Raw genomic sequence first — 14265 nt, 5'->3', positions numbered from 1 at the left:
TCATCATCAGCCAAGCAGCTCACAGGTAAACACAGGTTAGACGTTTTGTTTCTCCAGCAGCTCAAGATAACAAGATTTCACTCAGTGCTCAACCGGCCCGACGTGACCCGTCACCCTCATGCCGGTTGGCAAAAGCTAAAAAAAGAAATAAAAGTTGTCAGAAACCTTAGAGGACTATTTGTTTTGTATCCGGCGTCCTCTCTTTGCTCTTCACGGTTCTTTCGGCTGGGTAACCTGAGGTCAACGTTAACTCCCAGGATCACCCCAAACCTTCTTTAAAGGTTTACGTCACCTATCGGTATTCTCCATGCCGTCTGTTTGCTGCTTTGTTTATCTTTGTTCAGTGAAATAACATAATGCACACACACCCACATATACACACACACACACACACACACACACACACACACAGTCTGAGTGATTTAACAGTTTTTAATCGTAACCTTTTGTACAATAGATTTTACATTTTCACAAGCTAAGAAGTTAATGTTGCCAGATAGCTGAGGGAGTCTGCATCTCCAAAAAAGCCATTTTGGGGTATTTTGAAACAACAGATGAGGTGGAGATGGACAGCAAACATCTTTATGTTTTGGTCCAAACAGCGGGACCCTTAAATCTGAGTTCTTCTGAGCACTCTGCAGAGAAAGCTGAAGCCCTGAACCACCTGTATAAACTGCACTTTATCTCACATTCCAGGACCAATGAAGATATAACACTGGTGTTCAAATATAAAATGACATATTGTAAGACACACCTCTGAGAAATGTAATCAGTCATAACATTTCTCTTTAACTTTTTCCTTCACTTCACTCATTCAACCCACGGAGATTTCCCCACTCGCACACATCTGGCCAAATAGACCATTTAAAAAGTAAGCCTTCAATGGTATGGTATATAGAATATATTTGTCCTTAAACATTGATTTATTTCCTTCTTAATCACCATGCAATGACAATGTTCTTTCTAGCTCAACTTCTAGTTATTGTCACCATAATTATTAGAAAAAAAAGTTGAACCCGGTCCACCTTATTTACTCGAACTCATTAAAACAGCAAAAGAAATTGAAAAAGATAGAAAAATAAGTTTAAATCTTAGCCAAAAAAAAAACAATACTATATTTGAGCAACATCATTAATGGTACAAAACAATATGCTTAGGAAATACAGTTGTATATAACTACAGTAAGGACAGTTACGTTCATATCCTCTTTCTCAGATTCAATAATATTCCATAATCATGTACATACTGGGAGAAATATACATATACGTTGTTATAAAAAACAATATTCTGATTTATTCAATGTCCTCTATGTTGTATCTGAATGTCAAAATAGCTCACAATGCTCTGGAATAGAATATCATCAGACATGTATTTGTCCAATTTATAGTTTCAGCCAAGTACATACAGTGCATATACCATGTTAATGCTTGGTAAATAACATTTAACTTCTATTACACATTAATGATGTTTTGAGAAGCTACATAAACCCAAGCGTTGTGTCATGAATGCTCTTGCGCGTGTCTAAGTGGATAAAGTAACTTGCTGAACACGCCACAGTGTTGTATGTGATGACCCGGTCACGTGTTGTAGGGAAGTGGCGAATTCAAAAATCAAATAACTCTGAAAAGCTGATCAAAACAGACACGTCTTACGTCTGAGAACTAAACGTGATTGCGATGCTGTGGCTTTTTGTTTTGTTTTTTTACTGCTATTTCTCAGCAGCCCATGGGAGCATCATCCAGAATATTTGGATGACTTACATACGGAAGTCGCACGTCACTGCAGTTGCTTTCATAACAAGACAGAATTGACCGTTTGCTGTCCCTTCCCCAAACTAAATCTGGCAACTGTTACCAAGCACAGCAGCTCTGTAGACCAATGAGCATGCAGAAGATGTGTTCATGGGGCAACTACCAAGAGCCTTAGTCTGTATCCGGCGAGCTTGAATTGTGGTGTAGTTGTTTTTTTTTTTTACCGTTTCTGGAATAACAATGAAATAAGTGTGAGTTCTTACCTGCTAATGTTAGCACACCTGGCTAAATAGAGTGCTGCAAGAACGAGTCCTAAAACCCAGAAATGAGTTAGCACTTCTCTTTGCACCTCTGGTTCCCTCGTCTCAAAGGCAATGGGTTTTTGGTTGGATGCCTGAAATCAGTTCTGGGTTAACGCTCGCTTAAAGGTGCCCTGCAACGCGATGTTGGTGATGTCTCTTCTTGTTGACTTTCTATGTATTGTCAAACAATACGGAGACATTGCTGGGGACATTTAAAGGTCACTGTCAGTTTATCGGCGGTGACGTTGAAGTCGTTGCGACCGTGGTGCAGTGTGTTTTTATGGCCTAACGTTAGCTTTTTACTTCTGGCAAATGCATTTACGCTTCTAAAAATCAAAAGTGGAGTTCATGCTGGACAAACATTCAAGTATTATAACCTTTGTTTATCCCAGAGCTTATTTTCTGCATTAATTCAAAATCCAATGGAGAAATCCACCCGCTTTTTGGTCGAGAGAACCAGGGCGATGCTAATTTGGTTGGACAACAACATCCCATCATCAGCTAACAAAGATCCACCTGCAGACCTCCAGAGCCTTCTAGCTCTTCTTCTGCAGTACAGTAGTACAATAGTGCTACTTCCCAAGCTAAAGACCAGATCATATCTATTTATTATTTGGTGAGGTTACAGGGTTATGCATAACAAAAACCCTTATTCAGGGATTATAATTTCAACAAGTTAGCCGTAAACGAGTAAAAGGTCCTCCGGTGAAGCTGGAGAAAGTTTCCAATCGACACTATACTAGAATAAAAAAAACTCGACGGCTGCAGTGAGTGTAAGTAGGGGCTGTAGAAGCTCAGCAAATGCATGATGTCAAGTGATCGCTCCCTCCCCAAACACGCGTTGACAGTTGTACAATTGAGGAAAAAAAGTCATAAGACTGAACTGACAGCAAAGGATGCTTTAAGCTCCGGCGTAAATTACAACTCTACAACAATAAGCTTGTTTTTTCCCCCCCAGCTGTTGTTTTGTGGACGCAAAGCACATTCAGAAAGAAAAAAAAAATCATTCAGATGAAACTTCAGCAGCTCCTCTGTCGCCTTCCAAACAGAAACCCTGAACATGGCTTGGATTTCTAACAATTACAAGTATGTACAATCACTAATGAGTGGAGTGGATTTAGCCTTCCACAGCAGCGTGTAACCTCCTGTCCCGGGGTCTCAGAGTATCACTGCGTTTGCTAAAAGCTGTAAAAAATAATAATAAAAAAGGGAGCAGAAAGCCTGGCGCTGTGTGTCTGTCTGTGTTATTGTCTGAATGTGTGAAAATGTGCAGTGTGTGTTTGTGGGTCTTTGCCTGTGTGCTTTTGCCAGCGGTGATGTGTGAGCGATCAGTATGAGCTACAGTAGAGACGCTTCGAGGGCAGATGTTCTAACTTCTCTGATGTTTCAGGTCATTGGTGTAAGCTAAATATCCAGGTGGACCTTTTAAAAAATGGTATATATATATAGATATATATACCAGATCACGTCATTATCAAAACATACACAAACCACAGAGGAGACTGAATAACACCTAGAAGGCGGCCCGAGTGATAAAATGTAGCCGGTACCGAACTGACCGTGACTTTAGAGCAAAAGATCCCACCTATAGCCCCAACACACAAACAGACGTGGGTGGAAACCAGTTGGACGACTGTGTAAACTTCACGCTGTATGTACCTTTCCAACAGCCACCAGCTGTGGTTTATTGGAATGTAGTCCTTGAGCATTTTGTCATTTCGGCGCAAGAGAGCAACACAGAAGCTTTAAATCCCTTTCATTTTTCAACTAACCCAAAGGGAACACACAGCCGAACTGAGTTTACATGTACAGATCACCGTTTAGCACACAGCTGCAATGCAAAAGAACAACAAACTAAATTCATTAAAAAACAAAACAAAAGGAGGAATCAAAAGGGAAATAAAAGTACAACAGGTATTACTGGGAAAAAAAGTATATCATTTCTTGTTTTGCTTTTTCTTTTATACAAATGTGTGTGTGTGTGTGTGTGTCAGTCCGTTGTAGTGTGTTGCTGTGAAGCAGCGAGGCTACAAGACGGCCGGCAGGCGGCAGTACCAGAGCCAGAGCAGCGGGGGCAGCAGAGAGGCCAGGCCCGCGGCCCGTCTGGACACAGCAGAGTTCCTCACGATGGCGTTGGATGTACTCGGACCGTCTATCTGAGGGTCCTGGTGAGAAGACAGACAGGGACAGGAGACAGAGAGTTTGGAATCTGAATTTTTTAGGTATTTAGGTTTTTAAGTCTTTATGTATGTCAGTATCCCACGCATGAAACCATTTTGAGTTGCCTGTAGCGGCATGTTATACCCTCTGGGACATGAAAGGGTCTTTAGCTTGCAGTTTAACTCATACACGAAACATGTGGACTAATTCAAGACTTTTTAATTCAATAAGATCATCTATGAAATAACTTGGTTACACTTTACTTGAAGGTATCTCCATAAGAGTGACATGACACTGTCATGAAAGTGAAGTGAATAAGTGAATAAACATTATAACACATATAAGTCATTCATAATAAGTCATAAACATTTATGACACAACACTTCTTCTAGTAAGTGTCATTTGGTTTTGTTATGACAAGTTAAGGTTACGGGTCATGTGTCATTACTGTGTCATAACTGTGTCATGTGTGCATGAGAGTGTTATGTCCATGTTATGTAGATACCTTCCAGTAAAGTGTTTCCAAAAACTCTTCAATATATTTATCTGGTATGACAAACTAAAAATAGTTGTTTTTATGACTTAAATGCCACTGAGGAAAGCTAAAAAGTGTGTGTGTGTGTGTGTGTGTGTGTGTGTGTGTAAATTGCATGTGCCACCATGCATAAGAATGTGCATCCAGAGATTCACCAGCGGTCTTTTGCCTGCTAATAAAGCTGTAAGCTAACGGCTGGGTCATCTCCCCCAGACCTGTCCCTGCCTCTATTAAATGTCAGCCCAGTGCATGTTGCCTTATTATTGTACAATGACATTTACAGTGAACTTTAAAAGCCACCAGATAAGCAACAATCCCATTTCAGCCCTCAAAGGAACTACAAAGACCAGGAGTTTACAAAGGAGGTGGGAAGGATTGGCGGGGCCATCTCAGTCAGGGGGAGGTCAGAGACTTCCAACAGCCAGGGCGGATCACGGCTGGTGATTATTTGATAACTTGAGCAATTACCTTGTGGTCTTAAATAAAGCTGTTTTGTCAGATACAACGGTGAATGATTTTGAGAGTTTATCTCCCAGCACAAGTTGTTGTTACAGGCTGTGACATGGCACATTATTGATAGCACATCTGACCAAGCATTATATATAATATCCAAATTTACTGCAACAATCAACATGGGGAGACTTGATTTATTCTTATTATTATTATTGCTTATTTGGGGTCGAGGTTTTGTTATTTGTGTTGTATCTCTGGAAGTGCATTCAAGGATGCTCGGAAAAATGTGATGCCACTGCTTTACAAATAATTGTAACAAAGAAGTAGAAAGGTGATAGATGTTTCACTCTCTTACAAGAAAGCGTTGAGGACAACAACAACTGACAACATGGCCGCCGAGGCGATAACACGCCGGTTACAATGCTTTAAACTCATCTAACCCTGAGTTGTTTTTATTCAATATCTTACAGTATGTTATGCTGTCCCTCTCAAAGTCATGTAGTGGCTTTTCATTTTTTTAAGATAATTTATTTGGGCATTTCCACCTTTAATGGACAGTACAGCTAGGATCTACCTGCTGAGCCAACCCGGCAACATGTAGTTGCTTTTACTGACCACAAGTTTAGAACTTGTTGAAAAAGTTTAGAAAATTTCCTCTGTTATTCATTTTTCATTTTATACATTAGCTGTGTTAGAAACTGTTCCCCATCCCAGAAATTGCTCACTATATAGTGTGCTCGCCGTTTTGCTGTGTTTCATTAACTGAATAGTTTTCTATGAAATGCCCACAATGCACAACTAATATGAGTGTACATAGGATGTACCCTACATTTCACTCCCTTATACCACAATGCAATGCCGTGTTTCCGGAGGAGAAGAAGAAGCTGAAGCCCCGTTAAAAACCAAAAAGGAAAAATGGAGATGGCTTTAGTTTCTAAACAGTGTAAAAGTAACATGCAACATATTGTATATACAATATTTTATTATTCTCCTGAGTGCCTGGTTTGCTTAAGGGACGTATTAGAAGTATTTTGAGTAAGTCTGTTTACAAGATAATGGGTGCGCCTGCCTCTAACACACATATAACCGGCGCATCTACTGACGCAACAACGTATTCAGTGTATAGTGTCCTTAATCTCGTGTAGTCGTTCCTTTTTTAGTTGACTATTTAATAAACACTATGTAGTGAGTGAGTGAATGGGGGGATGGTTTCAAACACAGCTATTGTCTCATGATTTAAAGGTGCCCTGCCACATGTATTTCATGACTTTGTGGTAATGTCTGAATTTCTAGCATGGACTCTGTAACTTGGTTACCTTGGTTACCTTTTTTCAAGCCCTTCTAGCGTGATATAGAAAGCCTGCAAGAAGATTTGATATGCGCCACTTCTCATTATTATTCTTCAATGAGCTAAGCTGCTTGACTCTGATTGGCTAACAGCTATTAAATGAGAGCCTGGCTATCAGCATCCTTTACCCAGCGCAACTGGGCAAGCTCATGAATATTAATGAGCTCAGGCAACATGACATCAGACTGACCAGCTTTTGTGATTGGTCTGATTTCTCCTCTAATTTCTTTCCAGTGACTAGAGCTGACAGAGCAGGTAGCCGTTCATCTTCACATTCACAACATAACACAAACACAGATGGATGTAACGTATTTAAAAAAAAAAAGGCAAGTAAAAACTTTTTTCTGTGCCAAGGCACCTTTAAGTATGAATTCACAAAATTAATTTTATGATATAAATAACAAACTTACCACACAGAAGACGCCATCGACAGATGAGTTTGACTTCAGTTTCTGAGCCTGCAACAGCAAGACACAAAGAGTCACGATCCATGTTACAGCTCACGAGTTGTGTAAGTCTCCTAAGGTTAACTAACGTCCTAAAGTTACATAAAATTACATTACAACACATCTGTCACAAGGAGACTGAAATGAGAGTGCACAGAGGATCTGCGCTTATTCATTTGCTTTGATCAACAATCGATGGAACAATCTGCAATCTCATCAGACTGCAAATACTCTGTCAACACGTTTTACACAACAGGTGCACAGACATCAGCGTTCACACACACCGTGACTAAACTCCAAATAAGCATCACATATAATCTGAGTGTTTATGAAAGCTCAGCGCCAAACTGATCATATAAAAACAGATTGCAAACTAAAGCTGAATCGGGGAGGGAAAAAAAACTACAATAACCTTGGATAGTTTACCCTGAGAGCGTGTTAAACTTTTAAAGCCTGTGATGTTTTCAGTCAGAGGAGGAAAAGAGCTCAGCTGAGCACAGAGGGACAGTCAAACCCAGCCTCGGATTCATCTCCGATTTATCATTCAATGGCTGTTGCACGCTCAAACACACTGTCTTTGATTCTCTCTATCACACACACACCCACACACACACACACACACACACACACACACACACACACACACACACACACACACACACACACACACACACACACACACACAAACTCTTTGACAACAGCACTGACGCATGCTTTGATAGCGTTTTTTAATATAACACTGCAAATTAATTGTGGAAATTAATTGAGTGTAATTTGTGTCAGATGTTAGGTTTAGTCTTCTAAAACTACTTATCAAATTAGGAAGAGATCTTTGTAGCACTCAAACTGCATTTTGTTGCAATGTACCTGTACATGTGTAATGACAATAAAGTTGAATCTAATCTAATCTAATTAATGTATAGATTTTCTGAAAATGTAATAAAAGTGGCACTTAAACGGGTCACAAATATAATAAAACCCAATAATATAATAAAATGTCCTGACCGAAACTGTAATAACAGTTTTTTTTAAATAAGACTCACTATTGACTCAAATGAAAAACATTTCTTGGAGACTGAATCGACCGTTTTGCCAACAAGACGTAAACAGAAAAAAAAGACAAATGTACAAATAAGCATGCCATTTGTTCAGTGGCGACGCATCACATCGGTAATCTTCATTCTTCCCTCCGTGTCTGTACTCTTCAGGTAAATTTGGACAAACAGTGATTACCACTTGTGTTGATTGCAAGCCCACGACGAGCTGATGAGCTGATTTGCAGTGCAGGCCTTGTAATCAGCATCTGAACATCTCATAATTTGTGTTCTGTATTTGGTAAATAAGGCGTCTGATTATGACTTTGAAACCTTGTGCAGGAGTTTTGGGCTGGAGAAAAGATTTTCTCCTTTGCTTTTAATGACCTGCATTGTAAATCTTAGCCCTCAGGATGGATGCTGTACGTGAATGTAATTCCAGTTTTGGCTTCTGGTTATATATATATATATGTGTGTGTGTGTGTGTGTGTGTGCGCGCTCAGGCTGTAGGTGTGTGACAGAATAACAAATGGCTGCAGTATACAGTATCGTGAATTCGGACCCAAAAATAGGGATGTACAGCAGGATGTAGCGGGCATGGTAATACAGAAAGTGAGAAACTCTATTCTGTTATTACACCTTTGCTTCAGCACTAACCCCCCCCCCCCCCCCCCCCCCCCCCCAAAAAAAAAGAAGCTCGTCGGGAGTGGTGTCTATAAATCATGGTGTAATTGCAGTCCTCTGTATAAAGAAACAAACAAAAGAACAAGGCAAGAATTCCAAGTGTGGTAGCAAAGGAATATACGTGGTTGGAGGAGCACGATGACTGAACACACTTATGTAAGTTTATGGTTCACAATGAGCGCCCATCTGTGTTAGGAAGTCATTGTTTAAATTCATTAAAAGTTTGAAACATCTCAGACGGTGACACTGAGAGATCATAATGATAAGAAACGTTTACAGAAATCCTGAGGGCACTTTGAGTGTTTCACGACAAAACAGTTGGACATTTAAATGATATGCAAGTGGAACTTAGAAGCAGGGCTCCATCTGCCACGGCTAATGTTTTTATAATGTCTCCGCTCTGATTCAAAACTAACAAATTCAGCAGGATGGAGGCCGTATTTTTAAAAGGCTTTTCTATCTGGAATGAGAGATTAAATTAAAGGCACAATCTGTGATACAAATACAGACAAAAGGCTCAAACAATTCCCCAAATCACCCCCACTAGACCCCCAAAATTAGACCTGTCTTTCACTTTTTTTAACATAAAGACAAACAAAACAACCACTTGTTCTGATGATGCTGTCACTCCCCGATGTGAGTCGAGTGTATATGTGAGTCGTGCATGCTCAGATTTAAACGTTTACGACAAACCTGTCAACCTGAAATTTGTGAAGTCCATGAACTAATAAACTTTTCTCATTACAAACAATAACAGAAGATGAGAATCATATTAAAGGTCTATGATTGTTTAATTGCTAACGTTAGCTCAAAACACCATTCATCTGACAGCCTTTGTTAACCCTTGTGTTGTCCTCGGGTCAAAATAACACCGTTTCTAAAGGTTTTTTATATCAGAAATATGGGTTTCTTACAAATTACCCAGAATAACATGGCGCATGCAACATTCATTGCACAATTGATGATAACTTTAATTGAATTTGGGGTGAATTTTAAAACTTTTAAAATGGTTTCAAAACGTATCCTGACTAAACTTTGACAGATGCCAGTCTCTGATCTCAACTATCAGTCCAAATCATTCATAATTCCAGCTTTTTGGGGGGTACAATGTCATATAAATTAGGTTTGTTGACCATAAATTTAAAAAATGCATTAAAAAAGTGCCCCAAAAATGTTTTTTTGAAATTTTGACCCAGAAGGATAACACAAGGGTTAAGCAGGTCCATTTTTACTGTGTTGACATTACAGAAGTCTCTCGTTAGCATATTGTATGCTACTTGTCACAAAGTGACGCATGCACAACTCAAATCTGCACTTGTTAAAGTTTTTTTTTTTATATCCATCTTGATTCAAAACATTTTCTCTTACCTCTAGTGCTATACACGCAGACACATTTAGTGTAATTTTTCCTAGGTCTTTCCAATATTCTCCAATTGTGTTGATTATAATGTTTTTTTTGTGTGCAAATTCTTTAAACGATATCACACTTGTACTGTGAAAGCTATGTACGTATCCTTTAATAGTGTAAACAACCGCAATACTTATTTAAAGTAAATAAAGATTTGAACGTCAACAAATAAACAAATACACTACATATATGCCTGCCTTGTGTCCACGTGTTGTGGATTGACCTAATACCTGCCGGAAAAGTTACATTTGCATGTGGTCCATTTCCATATTTGAGCAGGGCACTTCCTGCCTGGGAGTCAACTACATTCATAAGAACAGGCGGTCGGAGGCCTGGGGCTTTCAAACTGTGTGTCTCTTTGTGTATATGTGTGCCTCTCCAATCTTGTAATGTGTTTGTATTTGTTGTTTTATCTGTGGATAGTTTGCTGTGGGCCCAACTAGCTCTGTTGTAATGACTTAAAAAAGGGCAAAGCCTTGTAGAGTGTCCTTGTAGTAGTAGTTTGGATTTTTGGAGAAAGCTACTACTCACTTGCTCCACCACGTTCACATCACACAAAGACAATGCAGAGAAAAAACAACAACAAAAGTAACAGTCAACAGACGTGCTAACGGCTCTGTGATGCAGTGCTTTCAGCTAAATGCAACAACGGCAAACCTCGCAATGACAGTTGTAAAATGCTGATGATGAGCAGCATGTAAAATGTTAACCACGTTCACTATCTTAGTTAAGCATGTTAGCATGCTGACATTTGCTAATTAGCCCACAACAAGCATAGCTGGGGCTAGTGTGGATCAACAGAAGTACATTTCCAGGAAAAAGCCTGGCGTAACGCACCACATGTCCGGCGTTGCCCTTCTCTGTGTGCTGACGTTCTCAAAATCACTTCGCTACAGGAAACAAACACAAACACTTCATGCTAGTATGGAAGAAAATTTGGATAGAGTAAATTAAGTCTAAGTATGTATGTAATTATAAATGTATGTAGTGTTTGTTTTTTTGCGGGATGCCAATGTTTCACCAAATGCAGAGCCAGGTTCAGAGTTTAGTGCAATATTAATCATTGTGTGGTTTTAAGAACTACAAACAACCCAGAGCATGTTTCTCTTATCCCAGAATGTATCTGTGGTGTAATGTAGGCAGACCTCACTCCACAGCGCTGTAGCTATGTCTGACGGCGAGACTAAGCTAGAGCTGATAAACCAAAGAATTGGCCAAACTCACATTTTTATCCTGATAGTGGTGATTGATAAAAAACAAAAACAAACAAAGGATTACCAAAATCTGCGGGATTCAATACCTGGGCAATGGTTGTGCCAAACTGTTTGTAGTCTGTTTGAGTAGATGTTGATGTTGAGTAGCTATTTCAACTTTGAACTGCCGGTGGCACTAAAGGAAAAGTCAAAGATCACCAGTCATGAAGATTCATCCTCTGCACTTTCTTGATATCTGTACCAAATAGGCATGGTAATCCTCCTTATACCGGTGCTATTTTTTCACCAAAAGCCAAAAATGTCAACTTACTGATGGCATTACAGGAAATGTCAGGGTCACCAAAGTAAAGGAGATTCATCCTCTGGGGCATTTGAATGTCTGTACAAGATCTCAAAGCAGTCTGTCCAATAGTTGCTGAGAAACTTCAGTTTGAATAAGTCAACCAACAGATTCTCCACAGAGCTAAAAAGAGCAGGAAGTTCACTCTTTAGTCTGAAGCTTTAGGTCAAAAGCACTTTCCCTGTGTTGTCTAAACATTTCACAAAGGAGTCAATACTTGCATTGAGAACATTAACAAAAGGGAAGATAGTTTTAAACGAGGAGCTTTTAACCGGTTATACCTTCCACTTACTTCCCCCTCCACTCTTTGATTCGCACCACTGTTACAGTAAGTGTTGCTGAGCTGTCATCGGCTGAAAGTAGAGAGGTTTTGAGTCACTGGTTAATGGTTATTATTTAGAATGTGTGTGTGTGTGTGTGTGTGTGTGTGTGTGTGTGTGTGTGTATGTGTGTGTCTGAAAAAGAGAGATCAATGAAAAGAGTGGAGTGAATCTTCTCCCTGGCCTATCCCTGGAGTGCGTCATTACAACAGCATAGCCTGCCAGGATGCCAACATACACGCATGAAATCAAACACACTTACATGCATGCAGCCTCAGTCCAATACACTAAGAATTGTACACACACATTAACACTACAGAAGTGTTTTAACACAACTCCCTCATTGACTTGTACTTGACATGTTATCAGAGCAGTGCCAACAGCACACACGCACCAGTACACCACTAAAGACTTTGTATGTGTCAGTGAGCCAGTCCACTTGCATTTGTGTGCATTTGTGTGTAATTGCATCTGTCTACAGTCTCTGTCTGTGTGTGCAGGATTGTATGTCTGCACATATGTGTGAATATATTTGTTTAAAAAATAAAAATGTCAGTTGAAAGCATAATCTGTGATTCAAATCTAAACAAAAGGGCCAAGAACTCAAGTGGGTGAAGTTAACATACAAAACACACACACACACACACACACACACACACACACACACACACACACACACACACACACACACACACACACACACACACACACACATTCAAAACACAGGATTGCAGCCTGCTATCACTATCACTTTGACAGTTTTTAGTTAGTGTTAAAAAGTCATTGAAAGTGTTACCAATACTATGCTTATTTTCTGATTAATAATGCTACAGAGTATCCAAAAGAAAAGAATTAGCTTAATACTCTAAGTTACAAACCCCTAGAGAATTATTAAACAGCTTGGCATTTCCACTTGGCCCTCCGGAGCATTTTGGCCTCTCTCAGCTCATTGTTTTTGTTTTTGTTTTACACACTCACCGCTCTTATTAATCCCGCCTCCAGCAACAACAGGAGCTGCGTTCAGTTTTACAGCTCTGATAAACCCAGCACCAAACGGCTGATAGACAAAAGTTAGCGATTAGCTTGTGAACATAGTGGTGCTAAAGAGCTAGTTATTACCCTTCGGAGATGGTTGAGACCAAAACAGAGCTAAAAGAATAGTGAATTTAAATTTGTGAATGCTGGATATATAAATAAGCAATTGGTTTGTGAGGTTACAAACTAGATTTTGATAAGTGAATATAGATTTTATTATTTATGAGTATGTTCATTGACAAAACACACAATGTGATTGTTTATATGTTTAAAAATTGGCATATTAGAGCTTTAAATGCATAACAGAGATTATGCAGAAAGAAAAAAACAACTCAGAAGAGCTGCATCATAATGCCTGATCACTACAGTGTGGAGCATTATAAACAACAGCATACAGATACAAAAGTAATGATAATAGTTTGATTATTTCAGTTTAAAATTGCTGGAGGACTTTCAGTTAACCTAGGAATAACTTTAGAGATTTGATGATGCTTCATCTAGTTGCAGTATTATTACATGTGAAATAGTTCTGAGTGCGTGTCATTGCTTTGCTGGTAATGACAGTAATACCCCCGCATCCTCCCTGACCCAGGAGGAGCCCATCACCAGTGTTCAGGATTGCTGCTTGTGATTCTTCTGTTTCATCAGCCGGAGAGCTGGTGTTCCTGTAGAGCATGAATGGCTGCTCCAGCTGAGAAATACAGTTTCAGAGTCTTATCGGGCACAAGTGGTCTGACACAGACACAGGTACACAGATGGATATATACGCACGAGTGAGTCAACAGCAAGACTGACACACGACGAATACGGGAAAAAGGAGGATGTGGGGGATGAATGAGTCATGGTAACTGACATTTTGATGCTATACAACAAACAAAAGATCAGTTCAAAGTAGAATTTTATAAATGTACCGATACTTTCACTAATGGTTTGAAGCACTGACACACTGCTGGCCCTGCGAGAATACAGAGTAAAATCTGGAACTATTTTACCTGCTATGATGGCAACCACGTTATCATAACTATCTTGTAAATGTTACAAACATGTTGTCCACGTTGATGCTGGTATTCTATGGAGCTAGAACAGTGACAGTAACCTGTGGTATTGAAAATAAAATTTGGCATTGAAACAACAAATATTGGCATTACTATATTGGCAAAACTGTTGAACTGAAGTATAAAACACAAACATCAAAAAGTAATGATCTCATAATCCTATGATATTATTTCATTTTG

The 14265-nt window shown here is 39.4% G+C and overlaps 1 protein-coding gene across 1 annotated transcript in view; it reads right to left on the bottom strand.

Moving 5' to 3' along the window:
* Positions 1-536: 536 nt before the first annotated feature.
* gfra1a (gdnf family receptor alpha 1a) overlaps positions 537-14265 on the bottom strand; it is a 107392-nt gene continuing 93663 nt past the window's right edge. Inside the window, exons 10-11 of the mRNA XM_034898462.1 lie at positions 6960-7007; positions 537-4218 (exon numbers count right to left, since the gene is read on the bottom strand). Of these exons, the coding sequence (XP_034754353.1) occupies positions 4081-4218; positions 6960-7007 (186 nt within the window). The 3' untranslated portion in view covers positions 537-4080. The remainder of the gene's footprint in view (positions 4219-6959; positions 7008-14265) is intronic.

The sequence above is a fragment of the Etheostoma cragini genome, chromosome 17 (genome assembly GCF_013103735.1).
Source record: "Etheostoma cragini isolate CJK2018 chromosome 17, CSU_Ecrag_1.0, whole genome shotgun sequence".
Lineage (NCBI taxonomy): Eukaryota > Metazoa > Chordata > Actinopteri > Perciformes > Percidae > Etheostoma > Etheostoma cragini.
The sequence above is the reverse complement of the archived record's forward strand: the minus strand, read 5'-3'. Positions and strand labels throughout refer to the sequence as shown.